Source organism: Mus musculus, chromosome 2, assembly GCF_000001635.26.
Source record: "Mus musculus strain C57BL/6J chromosome 2, GRCm38.p6 C57BL/6J".
In the NCBI taxonomy this organism is placed as follows: domain Eukaryota; kingdom Metazoa; phylum Chordata; class Mammalia; order Rodentia; family Muridae; genus Mus; species Mus musculus.
The window spans coordinates 167,946,415-167,964,072 of NC_000068.7; the positions used below are offsets into that span (position 1 = coordinate 167,946,415).

General features: G+C 48.6%; 1 protein-coding gene across 2 annotated transcripts in view; it reads left to right on the top strand.

Annotated features, from left to right (window-relative positions):
- Positions 1 to 17,658, top strand: part of Ptpn1 (protein tyrosine phosphatase, non-receptor type 1) — a 48,636-nt gene that overhangs the window by 15,665 nt on the left and 15,313 nt on the right. Inside the window, exons 2-3 of one of the 2 annotated variants that reach the window (XM_006498981.4) lie at positions 5,542 to 5,665; positions 17,214 to 17,304. Coding sequence is in view for 1 of the 2 variants with exons in the window: in NM_011201.3 (NP_035331.3) it covers positions 17,214 to 17,304 (91 nt within the window). In the remaining variant the exon portion in view is untranslated. The remainder of the gene's footprint in view (positions 1 to 5,541; positions 5,666 to 17,213; positions 17,305 to 17,658) is intronic. The other variant, NM_011201.3, reaches the window with a different exon arrangement.

Consider the following 17,658-nt stretch of genomic DNA (forward strand, 5'->3'; position numbering starts at 1 on the left):
ACTACACAGTGAATTTGAGGCCACCCTGGGATATGTAAGTTCCTATTCTAAAGAAATAAGTAAGCAGACTCTTCAGACACTAGCTGTCATACTAAGAATAAGTTGAAGATGTTTGGCCAGCCCTGATCTGCAGCAGGCACCTAGAATAAAGGCATTATTTATTTGTGGATTATAAGGGATATTTTTAGTGATGTTGGCTAGTTTATCGTATGGCCTGTTTATTAGTAGTTCTTGTTATCCAGATCTTTGAGTGATGTTCAAGTCTAGTACCTTGTAAGAGGATTTAAGATCAGTGATAACCAGGCAGCGGAGGTGGCACATGACTTTGATCCCAGCACTTGGGAGGCAGAGACAGGCAGATATTTGAGTTCAAGACCAGCCTGGTCTACAGAGTGAGTTTCAGGACAACTGAGGCTGCACAGAGAAGTCCTGTCTCGAAAAAATAAAACAAAAGATCAGTGATAATCATCTTACTAATTCATTATTATTTTTATAATGTTCTACATGCTAGGCAAGCCCTCTAGCCCTGAGCTGGATCCCTAGCCCTCTTTCCACTTGTGTCTGTGTGTCTGTGTCTGTAGGTCAGAGAACAGCTTGCAGGAGTTGGGGTTTTCTTTCTACTGTGTGGAGCCTGGGAATCAGATGCAGGTTGTCAGGCTTGGTGGCAGGGTCCTGATTGCTAAGCATTCTCACCAATGCCCAAGTTCTGTATTTTAGACACAGAGTCACATTATGTTGTCCAAGGTGGACAGCTCATGATCTTCCTGCCTCAGCCTTTTCATGTTTCAGTGCTAGGATTCAAGCACAAGCTGTCTCCATGGATGCCAGTTCTCTCACTTTAAGTGGCTGAGTTACAGACTTTAGGATTACAACTTGTGAGACTTCTGTGGTTAAGTACATTTAAAAACAAAAATTACCTCACGTAGCTGTGGATAGAGCACTGCTTACTGCCTGTTTTTCCAGTTATATTCATCAAACTCCTAATCACATAGGAACAGTCCAAACTAATTATCTGCAGACACCATCCTTGTGAAAACACTGGCTGTTTACTTTTGGGGTGGTGATAGTATGCATTAGGCAGTGCTCTACTACTGACTGGTGCCCTCGGCCCTTCTTCCCTTCTTTCAATTCTGGTTAGGAACATCATGCAGCAGAGCCCAGGCATGAGCCCAGCACATCACACTGTGTGTGCTGAGAATGGAACCTGGCGTCTCCATGTCAGGCCAGTGCTCCACCACTGAGCCACATCCTTGGCCAACACAAGTAGTTTTTTAAAAATAATTCTTGAGCTGGACATGATAACACACAGCTGTAGTTACAGCATTTGGGAGGCTGAGACAGGAGGATTGTGAGTTTGAGGCCAGTCTAGGTTACACACCAAGATGCATTCTCAGAATGGCTTGAAGACCTCCAAGAGAAGGCTTTTCCCTATGGGTGGATGACAGCGTAAGAACAGGCAGTGCCTGGTTTGTCTTCATGGCTGATGAGTGACTTGGATGGGACTGTCCCATTTGGTTTTCTGTGCTGTCCTTTGTATGTCCAAGTATGTACCTTAGGGTACACATGGGAAGCACAGTGGTCAAGCCCTGTCTTGTCTCAAGCCTGTGGACCTGGTTGTTGAGACACAGGTGTCTGTGGTCAAACGCTAGCACCAGGCAAGCACTTGTCAGAGAGCAGTGGAGATGAAGTGCACAGTACAAGCTGCCTCACAACTAGTTCCTTAGTTCTGCTCTGCTAGGAGAGGGAAGCCCTTGAGGTCGGGGAGGTGCAGGTTTGTGCACTTGCCCCTCCTATGTGCTTTGGGCTCTCTTAAGTTGCTGTGCCGGGCACTTTAGCTCCAGGCCTTGTGATACTTTAAGCATATCATTCTCTGCTCCTTCACTTTACCTGGCTCATGGCCAGTCCACCTGCCTCCCCAAGACTGCTGCACCACCCTGGACTATCTCAGACTGACCCAGTCCCCTGGTAACGTGGTGTCCCATGGGTCCTGCTACACCTGCCCCAGCCTTTGAAATCCTCGAAGCCCAGACGGCTCACAGCTCCCTCTTCCATGGTCCTTAATCGACTGCTCCCCTCTTTCCGGCATGCTTTCTCCTGACTCCAGGTTTCCAGCTGCTCCTTTCTTGTCAAGACCATGGCCAGCCATTATTTTATTGTATTTGAAATTGTCTTTCTGTGTAAGGTAGCTCAGACTGTCTTCAGTCTCACGTGTACTGCAGGCCTTCCTGCCTCGGCTTCCCAGGTCCTGTAGCTGCAGGGATATTTTCGCAGTCGATTAGCGCTGTGCGCATTGTTCACCTTCCAGTTACTCCTTGGCACTGGGACTGTGGGCTTCATGTTCCCAAGCCGCTGACATGATGTCTGGCGCGTTGCTCCCCTTTGCTAGCTGGCTTCCTCTTTGATCCGTCGGTGGACACTTTACCTTACACCCTGAGCCGGGCAGCGTTTAGTGTGCTTGACCTGTCCTTTGCTTGCTTGCTTGCTTGCTTGCTTGCTTGCTTGCTTGCTTGCTTGTTTGCTTGCTTGTTTTGGTTTGTCTGCTTGTTTGGGACAAGGTCTTTTTATGTAGCCCTGGCTGTTCTGGAACTGGCTACAAAGACAAGGCTGCTCTGAAACTCAGAATTCTTCCTCCCTCTGCCTCCAAGTGCTAGGATTAAAGTTGTGCACCACCATGCCCTGTTCTGTTCTGTCCTTGACCATTGTTTGGTGCTGGGGAGTGCACTCTTCCTGTGTCTCATAGGCATATTAGCTAAGCCCCTACCAAGCCTGGAAACCCTTTCTGAGGAAGAACTGTGTAACACCTGCTGGTGGTGACTCTAGCAGAATCTTGCATGAGCCTACACTTCATCTCAGAGGGCCTGTCCAGGCCATGTTGATGCATGATAGGACTGAGTTCCTCCTCGCTGCTCCCCCTGACATGTGCATGACTTGCCGATCTAGCTTTGTGTTATAGGGCACTGCCAGAGAGAGAGAGGGCATCGGTGGGAGCCAGGCTGAGCTGAGAGGAAGTGGAGGGGCTGAGTCAGGCCATCAGGCTGCAGGAAGCAGCTTCCTTAGCATATGCCTCTGTGGCTGGGGAGAAGGGAGTCGTGTGTTCTCAGCGTTAGGTCATTCTGACCACGTTGCTTCTGTGTTTTCATTTGTGTGGTATTTCCTGAGATTCTGATCTTGCCAGAAAGTGCCCAGCAAAAATTCTGGACAAGTGAGGTGTTTCTCTGCATTGGTACCTAACCCCCTCTTGAAGTGTTATCCTGGTCCAGCCCTGAAGACCATTCAGGGCTTGGTTTTTTGGACACTCCTTCCCCTTGGAGCTTGTGAAATGAGTGGTGTGGTTTGAATGGAGAAGGAAGGCCCTAGTCTGTCCAGGGAGTCTGGCTTGTCTATCCTGGCCCTGCCAGTCTGCTGCTCCTGTGCAGAGAGTTGTCTGGGGTGCTTAAGCCTCAGTGCATTTCACACAAGGGGGCTCACTCCTGTGTGAAGGTGATTGAGTTTACAGCAGAGGCATTTGTGGTCTTCTGTGGGATGAGCAGAACTCCTCTGGTGAGTGACAGCAGGAGACAGAGAAGATCGACTATGATCAGAGTGCACAGAGCAGGCTTGTGGCCTAGGAGGAGGCGTCTGCCCTGCCCAGCATCCTCTCTGTGCAGCTCTGCTACTGTGGAGCCTCAAGTCTCCATTCTCCCCAGTTTGAAGGGGACAGACACTGTGCCCAGGCTGCTGATGTGCCCAGCCAGCAAGACCAAGCCTGTAGCTCCCCAGATCTGTGTAAAAACAGAGCTTTGAAACATGGGCCCACCTTTCTTAGAGTACAGGCTGAAGGTTAGAAGTGGAAGAGATGAGAATGGAGTGGTCACAGGACTGGTATGGAGGCTGGTGGGGTTTCCAATGTATAGGTCTGGGCTGGGCCTATGCTGCTATAGCCACTGCAGTGGCCACTAGCAGTTGCAGACATGGGGGAATCTTAGGGCTGTTTCCCTATAAGAAAACAAGCATGTGACATGGCCCTGGGCTTGGTAACCCAGCTCTGTGGCTTCTCCCTGAGCATACCTTGTGATGCCGCACAGGCTGCAGGCATTCTGGTCTGTCATGGCTACTACTTGCCTCCGTGTTTAGGGACTTTCTGTACCTGCCAGTGCCCACTGAAGAAGATGGCAAAAGCAAGCATGAGCTTGTAACCACAGAGCTGAATAAACACTGGAAAATGGACGATAGTAACCTTCAGAAACACTTGTTTTTAAATGTCCCTGAGTAATCAGTTCTAAACTGAGAGAGGCTTTCATAAAAACTGTCCAGGTCTCAGTGTCCCAGGACACCTGGCTTGTGAGGTACACAGCACCTTCAATTGTACCTGGGTCACTTCACAGAAGAGTGTTGAGATGGACTTTCCTTAGCTGGCACAGGCTCAGAATGGTAACCATGCGTGACAGTACAGACAGTTCTCCGTGGATGTGCCACACCTCAGGAGCTCGGAGTTTGCTTGGCACTCAGGTTGTGTTTTCCTGTAGACACTGCCGGAAGTTAGTTACATGCACACCCTGCACGCAGCATAAAGTTACATAAACCCCCTTAGTTTACCTGAAGCTCTATTACTATCACATGACTTCATGTGGCAATGGTTTTTATGAATGAGTAGCATTGGGGTTCGCCTGGAGGCTTATGTCTGCCTGCCCCTTTCCAGGCTCCTACGCCACTGGAGGCAATCTTTCTACCTGCCTGCCTGCCTGCCTCCCTCCCTCCCTTCCTTCCTTTTAAGTCAGTCTGATGCTGAGGGATTCAGTAGGACAGAGTGATTTGGGCTCAGAGTAAGTGTGAGCCCCAGAACTATCATCAGGCTAGAGTCATGGGGTCTGGAGAGCAGCGACAGGCAGCTAGGGCGTCTTCATGGCTTCTGTGCTTTATGGATTCCCAGGTAAGAGCCCATTGGGTGTTTGCCTCTGGTCTACAGAGTCAGTCGCCTATTTCTGGACCGCATGGTCTTCTGTAGCAGCCTGGTACAGTGTCAAGTGCTTTGCAGGGTTCTCATGAGTAATGCTGCCTGCCGTGAGGGCCGTGGGACCCAGGTGACTCATCGCAGACATGCATGAACTCGGTGTCACTCGCATCCCTGGGGAGCATGTTGCACAAGAAGCAGCTTTTAGCTGCAGCTTCACTGCCCTCCGAGGTTTCTAACTTCAGTTCAGTTTTCAGACAAAGCTCATTGTGAGAGGCCATGAACCTACACAGGCACTTCTACCCATCAGTGTTGGAGAGCACCTGTGTCAGAGTGCAGCAAGGACTGACTGCATAGGTCTCTGGGCAGTAGCTGTCCAGTGTCAGATGGCTCCATGTCAGCCTCATTGGCTTTGGGACAAGGACTAGCAAGCAACCTGTGGCAATTTGATTTGTCACTTCAGTGTTCATTGCCCCCTTCCTGCACTTACAAATGGCCTTTATCCCAATTGGCCAAAGGTGTCTGTGGGAGCCACCCTAATAGGTCATGAAATGCTAGTTCGTACAGGCATTTGGTCCGTAGATTGACATCTGCTGCTTCACTGTCAATAGGTGAGGACACTTGTGTCTACCCAGAAGGGAAAGTTTGATGGCTGCTTCTGAAGAGGCCTGCCTGGGAGTGCTGCACCAAGACAGGGCGCTGGACTGGCTTCCTGGAAACATACGTTGTTGCTAAGTATGTCTGGCACAGTGCGATGGAAGATTCTGGGGCTTTTTCTTCACTTAATAGTTATGATCTCAGAAAGGGTTGGTTTAGTGTGGAAGCTGTGCTATTAAACAGCTTTGAGCTGATGTTTCCCTGTGAGCCTGGGTCTTTTCCAGTTCATACAAGTTTCTCTGGAAAAAGTCTGTGGTCCTAAAAATCACTCAAGTACCAAGCCTTTAACCTGTGAAAACATCACATTTCATAAAAATATACTAGAAGTCTCATGTCCATAAGATATTTTCAAGATAAAGTTTCTCTGTGTAGACCAGGCTGGCCTCAATTCAGGGACCTGCTTGCCTCTGCCTCCCAAGTGCTGGGATTAAAGGTGTGCGCTACCACCATCCAGCTATTATATTCTTTTTAAAGTATGACTTCAACTCTTTTATTTGGAGAGTGCTTTGTCCCCTTGATCTTTGTCCTGCATTGAGGAGAGCCCAGGACACTGTGGTGTTTCTGCCTAGCCTTGGCCACACTAACTTAAAGTCATCATCTCTTCATGTATCCTCAGTGCCGGTTAGTACCTCTCTTCCAGCTTTCTTTCTGACACTGATGTCCCAGAGCTGTGCTGGTGGCTAATGCTTGTGGTCTTACACTGAGGAGGCTGAGGCAGGAGGGTTGTCACAGGTTTGAATGATGCCAGCTCAGGGTATCAGACCCTGTTTCTATGCCCATATCAAAACAGAATGAATATCCACAACTTCCAGCCTTCACTCCTGGGAAGCCCTTCTCATCTCTGGGCTTTAGTCCGTCTCAGCTGGTGCAAGCCTTTGCTCCTGTTCATCACTAATGTGCTGTGTCGCTGTCCAGACATTCCAGTATCCTGTCTCTGTCTCTGTCTCTCTCTCTCTCTCTCTCTGTCTCTCTCTGTCTCTCTGTCTCTCTCTGTCTCTCTGTCTCTCTGTCTCTCACACACACACACGCACACACACACACACACACACACACACACACAGTCTCCTCGGTAGAGGCCTTAGCTTCACATGTCCTCTGGGCCAGCACCACAGACTCTGCCTCTGCGGCAGTCCCTGCCCCCATGCACTGAATGGGAGTTTTCCCCATAGTTGCATTTTAACTTGAGGAAGCATCTTCTTTTTGGGAGTTATAGTTTTAGTTGCAAAAAGAGCAGCTGCACCCTGATTGGGCGTGGGGGTGGCTGTTGTCCATGCTGAACTCACCAGAACACTTTACAGCACCTGGAGTGTCATTGCTCCTCCTGCCTAGCTAGCACCAAGCTGTATAGAAATTTGGGGTTGGCTTTGGCTTTGGCTTTATACCCTTTGCACCTGGTGCCCCTGCTGCCTGGCCTGGAATCCCCTGTGGACTTGTCACCACAGGTAGCCTTCAGGTGTTAACTGCACACTGTCCCTCTCCCTGTCAAAAGAAAAAAAAACTCTTTAATTACATAATTGCCAATGCCACAGACAGAATATTTCTACCACAGAAAGGAGTGAGGCAGTTTTTTTCCAAGACACTAAGTGGTCTGAGGCCTCTGGCTGGCAGCTAGTTTAAGGAGGGTCTTTTAGGTTAATTTCATACAGTCTCCACCTTGTGACTCACTTTAAGAGTGCTGCATGTGAGACAGGATACCTCTGTTTCTGGAGTCAGTCAGCGTTTCAGGACGCAAAGCTTCTAAGAACCTTTCTGACAGTTACTCTGTGATCAGAGTTGGCCTTTCCCCTCAGCATTCTCCATGTCATCTGCAAGTTCAAGTACATGTAGTGGGCTCCCAAGTCACTCACACTGCTCCTGACTGCCTTGGCTGACAGTGTGCTGACCAGGGCCTGTGCCTGAGCTCCCGGGAGTAGCTCACGGAGAGACGGAGGTGGACAGGCCGCAGAGGTGGAGCGGCTGCTGGAGAGGAACACGTGAATCACAGCTTAGGCTCGGTGCTGTTCTGGGGACCTCCGAGCACTTGAGTGGGGCCTGGGGTGTAGAGTGGGGCTTTTCTTTAGAAGTGGCTTCAGGTGGAATCCAGGGAAGGAGGGCAAGCATGTGACCTGAGACTCTGTCTCTGAGCGTTTGCCTCCTGACACACCCCTCGGGGAAGTGACTTTAGTCCTCTCCTTATCCAGATGTTTTAAATGTTAAGGGTTTTCTTAGACTAAGCTAATAGTTTGGGCTACAGTGTTTATATACCTCGAGTTCTGTCAAAAGCCTTTACCCCTGTTAAATATTTCTTTTTTTTCTAGTCAGTTGGTGGTGGCACGTGCCTTTAATCTCAGTACTTGGGGGGCAGAGGCAGGCAAATTTCTCTCTTGAGTTTGAGGCCAACCTGGTCTACAAAGCGAGTTGCAGAACAGCCAAGGCCACACAGAGAAAGCCCTGTCTTGAAAACAAATAAACCAACCTTACTTTCTTCGTAGACTTCACCGATCCTGTGGAAAGAGAATAAACCCTCCCTGACCCCCGTCACTCCAGCTACTCACTGGAGACATTTTGGGTTGGAATCTGCCACTAAGATTTTCTTTCTTGAAGTTTCAGTGAGGTCACTGCAGATTCCTGTACAGCTGTGAGATGACGCAGACTTCTCATACCCTTTCTCCTCAGCCTGCTGCGTGTCTGTGAAACTGCAGCAGGGCCAGAGTGTGTAATGCATTTGTATTTGAGATGATCCCTACTGTAGCTCAGGCTATCCCGGAACTCATGTTCTTCCCTAGCCTTCCAAGGGCTGACATTTCTGTTCCCTCGCAGCCGGGCCTGGTGGCACATGTCTATAATCCCAGCGGCATTCAGGAGAGAGGCAGCAGTTACAGACTCTCAGCTCGTCACCATTCTCTCTCTGTGCTGTCTATCATCCTGTGCATCCCAGTCCCCTGCCGTCCCCTGGGCTCTTTCTGATGTCATTAGACCCCACACACTCCCTGACCGAGCTGTGCCCATAAATACTAGCTCCTCTGGGTGTGTATCCTGTATAGGCAGCAGAGATAAAACGCCTAATAGCCGTGTGTGCTGGTCCAGCCTGGGGTGAAGCTCACTGTCATGTGGCAAGAGCCCAGAGTGATGTGGTGCAGTCCCTGAGCATGCTCGGGCAGGGGCAGTCCCTGGGCCCTTGGTCCTGTACTTGAAGTTTCCGTTGAACAGCTGGACCATGGCGTTTAGTTAGTTTCCTCCCACTGATGCCAGCCTTAGTCTGTTGGGACAGAGTCTGTCACTGGCCCTCTGTCCTACAGAGGCTACCCGGCAGCCACTTTCAGAGATAGTACTTTTTTTTTTTAATTTATCTATTTTTATATGTAAGTACACTGTAGCTGTCTTCAGACACTCCAGAAGAAGGAGTCAGATCTCATTACAGATGGTTTTGAGCCACCATGTGGTTGCTGGGATTTGAACTTGGAACCTTCGGAAGAGCAGTGAGTGCTCTTAACTGCTGAGCCATCTCTCCAGCCTGAGATAGTACTTTTGATTTCACTAGCCAATCTTGATACCTTCCCTTTCCACATAGTGAACTTGTGGCCACAGGTGGTCTACCTCCTCGCTGAGGACAGGGACCTTGGCCAATATTCCACAGCCCCACATCCCCACCCCCACACACCCCGTCCCTCAACACTCGGCCCAAACTGAAGGCAGGGAAGGAAATTGGTGTCAAGCTTGTGGTCCTCATACATGGTTGCTCTAGTGAGCCCGGGGGCTGCAATTCCCTGATCTCAGAAGAAGCTGTGAAGAGGGCAGTGCAGCACAGCAGGGCTCATAGCCCTCGTGGGACCATGCTACAGCACTGGTGTTCCGGAATTCCTGTCCACCCTGGGTTTTAGGAGGCCTTGGTTCTTGATAACCTGTCTCTCTGACCTCTTGGGCTTTGGAGGAAAAGTAGTGTGTGCACGTCTTCATAGGATGTTCAAGCCACAGTAGCTGAGAGGGTTGGAAGTGACCTGCAGGAAAAGTGACAAGCAGTGTGCACGTGGGTGTACGTTCCTCTGGAATTTGGGTTGTGGCATTAAAATGTAGACCAATCCTTAAAGAAGGGTCTAGCTCTCAAAAGCTTCTGCAGGTGATTATATGTCACTAGTAGAGGCTTGCTGCCTGTCCCCACTGTAAAAAAAAAAAAAAAAAAAGTGTATGAGTATGTGTGTATGTATGTATATATTACACACACATTGGCCCTGCTGCAGTTTCACAGACACGCTGGCTGAGGAGAAAGGGTATGAAAAGTCTGCGTCATCTCACAGCTGTACAGGAATCTGCATATTATATACTATATAATTATGTGTACTTATATATGTATGTATGTTTTTTGAGACAGGGTTTCTCTGTGTAGGCCTGGCTGTCCTGGAACTCAATCTGTAGACCAGGCTGGAGAAAAAATATTTTTTGATGTATTCGCCTTTAAAAAGTCCTAGGGTACATACTATAGAAGGACCAGAGGGACAGATCTTGGAAGAATCATTCATTTTACTGCACAGTTAGGATATTGTAACACAGCTAGGAGGCTTGAGGCTTGGCTGTGTGCTGGTGTTGTTTGCAATAGTACTCTGGATGTAGATTTAACTCCTTTTGTTAGTTTGAGGCAGGGCCTTACAAGGCAGCCCAGACTGAGCTTGGTGCTGGGATGTGAATGTGGGTTGTTGTTGTTGTTGTTGTGCATTTGTGTGTGTATGCATGCATGTGTCACAGCTGGGGAAGTCAGAAGGTTACTTGTGGGAGTTCATTCCTATCTTCACAATTTGGGTTCCAAGAGGCCAACTAAGGTTGTCAGCACCTTTGCTGGCTCTCACCAGGCTTCTGAGTGTAGCTTTTTAATTAAAGGCACTTAGTAAAATTTGTTTCCCTTGAGGCTAGAGGTCACTGTCATGGTGCAGGGTGGAGGGAGTGCGTGTGCAGTTCTGTGCCCTATGCACACATGGAGGCCAGTTGAGGACATTGGGTGACCCGCTTGATCACTACCCACCTATTCTCTTGAGGCAGGGTCCCCGGAGTCATCCTGTCTCTTCCCAGAAAGGGTCCTGATGTCATAGCACATGGCCATACCGACCTTTTGTACAGTGCTGGGATGCAGCTCAGGTCCTGTACTCAGCCAACAATTCAGTTACCATTCGGCTTGACCAGGCTTTGCCACTGCCCGGCCCGGCTTCCCTCAATTGTGTATTGAACTGGAACTGGAGCACTTCGTTAGGCCTGTGGGGTGTGTGTGTGTGTGTGTGTGTGTGTGTGTGTGTGTGTGTGTGTATCCATCCCTAGCTGGCCTAGAACTCACAGAAATCTGCCTGTCTGGGCTATGATTAAAGAGGAACACCACCACTCTAGCCAATTCAACATTTAATATCTTCTTATATTTTTCTATAAGTTTCTACACAAAGAAGCACAGTTGAGATGAAGATGGGGCAGGGCCACTGCCTAGTTTCAGAATTTGGCCTGGAATCATTTTCACTTCCAGGACAACCATGCTACTCTGTAGATCATGAAATTCTTTTTTCTTATGTAGACGTTAAACACAGTGTTTTGGAGGCAGAGGCAGGCAGATGTTCCAGTGAGTTTCAGGCCAGCCAGGATTACACAGTGAGACCCTGTCTCAAAACTTTCAATTTTTTTCTTTCCATTAAAATTTTTTTATGTATATGAGTATTTTTTCTGCATATGTGCCAGTGATATGCACATGCCCTTGGTAGCCAGAAGAGGGCATCAGACCCCCTTGGGACCTGTGAGCCTCTGTGTGGGTGCTGGAGACCAAACTACAAGAGTGGTATTTTTGACCACTTAGCTATCACCCCAGCCTCAGCTCTGCCCCACCCAGACACACAAGACAGGGTCTCACTGTGTAGACCAAGCTTGCTGTCAACTTACAGAGATTCACCTGGCTCTGCCCGTGACTACTGGGATTAAAGGCAACCCCATTTAAATTTTCTTGCATTTTAATATCCCTATTTTTTTTAAATCTTTGGTTTGCTAAAATTTTGAAAAGAATGAATTTATTCCATAACATACTTCGTGGCTTGGTTTGGTTTTGACACAGGGTCCTCCTGGGTAGCTCATGAACTTGACATACTTCTGTCTCCTTGTAATGTTGGGATTCTTAGAGTGTATACATGCCTGACATACAGTCCTGTGTTCTGCCTAGACGTGAAAGGTCACCTGCACTTCTCCATGTAGGCTGACAGCTGAGATCTGAAGAGTCTCTTCCTGGTGTGGGCACAGTGCCAGGCTGCGTCTGGATGGCCTGAAGGAACGCCTGCCTGTGTGGAGCCTCATGCCTGCCTGCTTGCTTGGAATAGAATAGCCTCTCGGTCCCAGCTTGGGACTTTATTTTAAAGACTTACTTGTTTTATTTATATGAGTACACTGTAGCTGTCTTCAGACACACCAGAAGAGGATAACAGATCCCATTACAGATGGCTGTGAGCCACCATGTGGTTGATGGGAATTGAACTCAGGACCTCTGGAGTAGCAGTCAGTGCTCTTAACCCCTGAGCCATCTCTCCAGCCTGTGACTTCATTTTTGTGGTTTCACAAATCCATTCCTTCCAGTGCTATCATGCCTTCATCTCTGTGCCTCCTTCATCCTTGGTCTCTCACATCAGGTAGGAAAGCATGTGGCCTCTAGAAGAAGGTGGCCAGTGAGTATCTCATATGCCTTTTTCTTGGTTCTGGTTAGCAGAGCCTCACACAGCTTTCCAGGGACTTGGGAAAATCTTGACCAACATTGTTGTGTTTTAGTGAGCTGTTTTCTGCTCGTTCACACTGCTAAGTATGCAGGGAGCATCCATCCATTGCGGAAGGAGAGCACTGTCACTTCAGATCAGGGATGTCACTGGTGTTTCATGTGGCCTCTCCCTTGGGACCTTGGAAGGAGGAAACACAGTGGGCAGACTGGTTCCTGCCAGGAAAATTGTAGATATTGCTCTTGCAGATGCCTGCCAATTCCTTGTTAGTCAACTGTCCCACTGTCCCCCGGCAGGCAGCCAAGAGCCGGGTGAAGTTCTTACTGGCCTGATAGAAAGCAGAAGGTAAACAAAACAGAAGTGAAAGTCGATTTTTTTAGCCAGTTCTCTTACGGGAACAGTTTTGTGGTTCTCAGCATTTTAGTAGACACTGGTTCCAATATGTTTGATTGACATCAATTACTGTAAGTCTGATTCATTTTCTCCCTATTGATTTCTGCCCAAGGTGGAATTCATGACATTTAACAGAAAATGTAAGTGATGTCTTTATCAAGGGCTGTAAAAATTAGGGTCAAAGCCAGGGACACTTGCAAGTCTAACTGCGAGTGTGTCATCCTAGTTACCCGTGTAATCTGTGTAAGGTGAGCGGCAGCCCGACGCTCTGGCCTGCCACACTGAACTCAGAATGCTGCTTCTAAATGCAGTGTGGGCCAGGGTCACTTCACCAGTGTGAAGCCATTCATTCATATCCACGCTCCCACCCCCAGCCAGTTCAGCCTCTCAAAGCTGTTATTCTCAGTGCTAAAACCACATCAGTCCTTAGGGACCAAAAGTCATTGTTAACATAATTATGTAAGTGGCTTGTTCTTGTAAATGGCTTGAGGTCATCAGCAGTGACAGAGGTCACTTTGGTATTTTTAAGGGTTAGGTGTTTTGAGCAGCTGTACAAGCAGGAGGACTGTTAGCAGCACAGTGCTGAAGCCCTGGAGTCCACTCTGGGAGCCTCTCCGAAACTGCTGCTTCTCTGAAGCCATATCACCACCGCCCACACCCACACCTCTGTTCCTCTCTGTGACTGCAGCTGCAGCCTGGGTATTTTGCCCCTGTAGTTATTCAGTAAACCAGGTGTGCTTGTGCAGACTCCCAGCGCTTGTCTGCTGGGATTATTAGTTCAAGGTCATCCTCAGCTTCATAGGGAGTTGGAGGCTAGCCTAGGCTATGTAATATGTAAGTACCTGTCTCAAACAAAACAAAGCAAGATACAAAGAATGAAGTATTGTTTTCCATTCAAAGACAGCCTCTGGTGATCTATCTATTCTGATTGTTCTTTGCTCCACAAAATTTTTCTTTCTCCTTTGTAGTTAGACCCGGTTAATAAAATCTGCTGTGCACTCACCACTCTGAGGTGCTTACACACAGCATCTTAGGTGAGCCAGAGACAAGCGTGTGTGCTCTCAGCCATGGCTGCGCCTGGGTTCCAGGAAGTGCTTGCCTCTCAGCCCCCACTGCCCGGTCTATCTGCCCTTCCTTCCTTCAGTCTCTCAGCTGACTATCTGAGAATCAGTATTTTCCCACACTATCAAGTAACACGCCAGCCCCTCAACTCAGATGCCATTTAGAGAGGAGTCGAGACTGGCCAGTGAGAGGAACTTGCTAGTCCCCGAATTCTACTTACATGTGGGGTTTTTGTTTTTCATTTATCAACAACTTCACACGGATGTATTACATATGTTGGTCACTTTGACCTCTCAGTGCTGCCTGGAAGCCCCTCCTCCTCCCAGTAAGACACCCTCCTGTTTCCATGTTGTGGGGATTGTTTTGCTTTTGTTTTTTGTGGTCCCTGAATTCCCAGTGTTGCTTGCATGAGCCTGGGTGGGGGCTGGATATTGGAAATAACAGTCAGTGCGGTAGCTGTTCTCCATTCTCTGCTTCAGGATCTGTTTTAGTAACCAGTTTGGTATTATCTTGTCAGGAGGTTGTGTGCGACAATTGCAGAAGCCAAACCAGGCCCCAGGAGTGTGCGTTCTGCAGCAGTTAGGATGGGCTTGATGGGTGTTCTCGGATGCATGTTCCCTCTGGGGCACTTCCACCCTGTGCCGGGAAGCATGCTGGGATAGAGTCAAAAGCTGTATACTTACGGTATTAGCATCAGCCTTTCGGTCAGTCGCAGGTTATGTTGAGGGCCTGCCCTGGCCTGGGTCTGAGATTAGAAATGAGGGCCTCTCTCTTAATGGACACCTGACTGCTTTCAGGAAGCCATCCTGCTCTGCCCTGTGGCAGACAGTTTTAAACAAATAATGCATTCTTCCATGGAGCAAGAAGAAGTCATTCACTGCATGGAACTAAAGCAGATGTGTTAAAGCCAGTGCTGCTGTTTGACTTAGCAAAGTATTCTGTGAAAATCTGGAGGCATTTCTGTGTGGCTGGACTGGATGTTATCCCTGTTTACTTCCAAAAGAAATAGAGATCTCAGTCAAGGCAGGTCAGCTGCTTTGTCATCCACGTTGGTATTTCTGACTAATTGCATGTGAGAGACACTTGAATCAGCTTCCCTAAATGCAAAAATATCATTCTGCTTATTTCTTGTTCATTTGTTCTGTTTTGAGACAAGGTCTCATTATGTAGACCAGGCTGTCCTCAAACTCACAGCAATTCACCTGCCTCTGCTCCTGACTGCTGAGATGAAAGCTATGCAGCCTGGTGCCAGGGATCATTTTGATTCTTTGAGGTGGGATCTAGCTGTATAGCTCAGGCTGACCTCAGCCTCTGAGTACTGGCATCACAGATGTCCATGGCCACCATGACTGGCACTCGGACCGTTTGTGTCCTCTCACCATGGCTTTAATGCTAGCTTTGTGATCAGTTCACTTTCTCAGTTCAGGTTTTTGTGGAGTCATGCAGCTGGAGGCTCTGAAGGCCTGCCATGCATACCTCGTTCTCATGCAGATTCTGACGCCCTCCTTCTCCCATCTCAATTGGAATCCCCTGTTGGCTAGCTTCAGGTCAGATTCTCATGTCTTGGGGAGTATGCTGGAAGGCGGCTTGACGCTGCTGTCTTTCTCATGTCGGCAGAAGGAAGCGTACAGTCAGGCTGTGCTGCCCTTCCACCGTGAACTGCCTCTCAGGCTCTGGGGCTACACAGTCCAGAGAAGGGGTTGTTTCTCTGCTTCTCATGGGCACTTGGTGGGACTTTCTATTGTCTCAGTACCTGTAGTTTACTATATTTTACTTTAGCTGATTTTTTTTTTTTTTTTTTTTTGAGTCAGGTTTCTCTGTGCAGCCCTGGCTGTCCTGGAACTCACTCTGTAGACCAGGCTGGCCTGGAACTCAGAAATCCACCTGCCTCTGCCTCCCAAGTGCTGGGATTAAAGGTGTGCGCCACTACTGCCCAGCTTTTTGTTTTGTTTTGTTTTTTGTTTTTGGCTTTCCTTTGGGGTGGCTGGTGTGTGTGTGTGTGTGTGTGTGTGTGTGTGTGTGTGTGTGTGTGTGTGTATGTAAGGAGTTCTTTATCTTTTCACCTGAGCTTGTCATTTTTGCTATTTTGTTTTACATTACAAAAGACATTTTTGTTTAGTTTGTCATAGCATCCTGTTCTTACTTGCTAATAAATATGAGATCTTGAGATGTGAGTGTATTAGTAGTATTTATTCTCAGTTTTTCTGAACTCCACAGTTTGTCCACCGAGGGCTTCTTTTCCCTGTTAGACACTTTCTGTGTATATCTGCCATCAGTGGCATCTGTGTCTGGAGAGTAGAGGCCCTCAGGCAGATGGAGCACTGAGCAAATGGGCACGCCCTGGTCCTGGCCTTTGGTGCTTCCTGCTGTCTGGTCAGATCATCTGAAGACTTCCGCCTAGAATGGAAGTGGTGCTACAGCACACTCTGTGTGAGCTTCTGAGATGAAGGAAGGCAGGGCCTGAGCTTGGGCTCTACAGCTTATTCCGGCATGGATGGGCCGTCCACCTTGCACGTGCTATACTCTAGCTAGTCTAGAGGCCTGGCCAACTCTTGTAGAAAATCAAAGTCACCCTGTGATTTCAGCACAAGTAAGAGCAGGCCCAGCAGCCCAGAGGGACGGCTCTAGGAGGGGATGGCTGCTCTGCTCAGAGGAGGCTCAGCCCCTGCCCCACTGTCAGTCTCACGCTTTCTTCCGAGGTGACAGCTGCCCACACTCTGCATGTCTCTGGGGTCTGATTTCTAGATAGACTGTTGTCGCCATGGCCCCCTTTTCTGTCCCCTTTTTTACTCCAACCCCAGAGTCAAGAGTTTAAACCACTTGTAGACATACAGTTTCATGGTGGCAGTCTATTCACAGTGTGCTTGTGCTTGTCGTAGCTAATGAAGGAGCAGATTGCTGAGGGAGGTTGTGGGATGGGGGCTTGAGGGGTAACCAGGAAGTGGGATATCATTTGAGATTTAAACAAGTGGAATGATTAATTTTTTAAAATTTAAAAAGAATGTAAGAAAAAAAGAGCAGATTGCTCCCAGACAGCATCCTGAGACTGGTGACAGCCCAGCAAGAACAGGGTGAGCCTATGTGGTGCTTCTGTTCACGCAGGGATGGGTGTTTGCCTGCAGGACGGCACTTGGGTGGTGGAGTGTTTATTGACATGTTCCTTTCCATGGCTGTTCCAACTCTCAGGTCTGACATTCCAGCACTTCAAGATCTGGCCTGTCTACCCGCTCCCACAGCCATCTGCTGTTCTTCCCTGCCACCCACTCACTCATTCACATAAGCCTGACACAAACCCCTGCTTCCACTAGTGGGCCTTCCCAAGTAGTCCTTGTATGTACCTGTGCATACCACCTTGTCCTCCCCACACTTCTCTGCCTTCGGTACTTGCCATCATCTCTGGTGCTCCACTGAAGATCTGAATACGTTCCTGCCATAGATTCCAAAAGAGAACTCTTTATTCTTCTTTGTAGGACATTCGACATGAAGCCAGCGACTTCCCATGCAAAGTCGCGAAGCTTCCTAAGAACAAAAACCGGAACAGGTACCGAGATGTCAGCCCTTGTAAGTACCCACTGTTCCAACTGCCCCACTTACACTTCCCAGCGGCAGCCTGTCGTTGTCCAGGGCTGGGTAGAGTCCTGACCTCATGGTCTCCATCATAAGCACAGGAGACACTGTCATAGCTCACTTTCACTGTTGCAGAAGGCACTAAAGCTCCAGTTTCTGGAAACGGTGGTGGCTCAGGGTCCTTCCTTTTAGCTCTGTGTTGTGGTGAGTCACTTTCCTCCCTCGAAGTGGCCTGACATGGGCTTAGTGGACAGCCTCTTCTGCATGACTCGGCAGCAATGGTATTCACAGGTACTCACGCCATTCCGCCAGATGTGTAGAGCCAGCCTGCCCTTGGCTTTCAGTGCT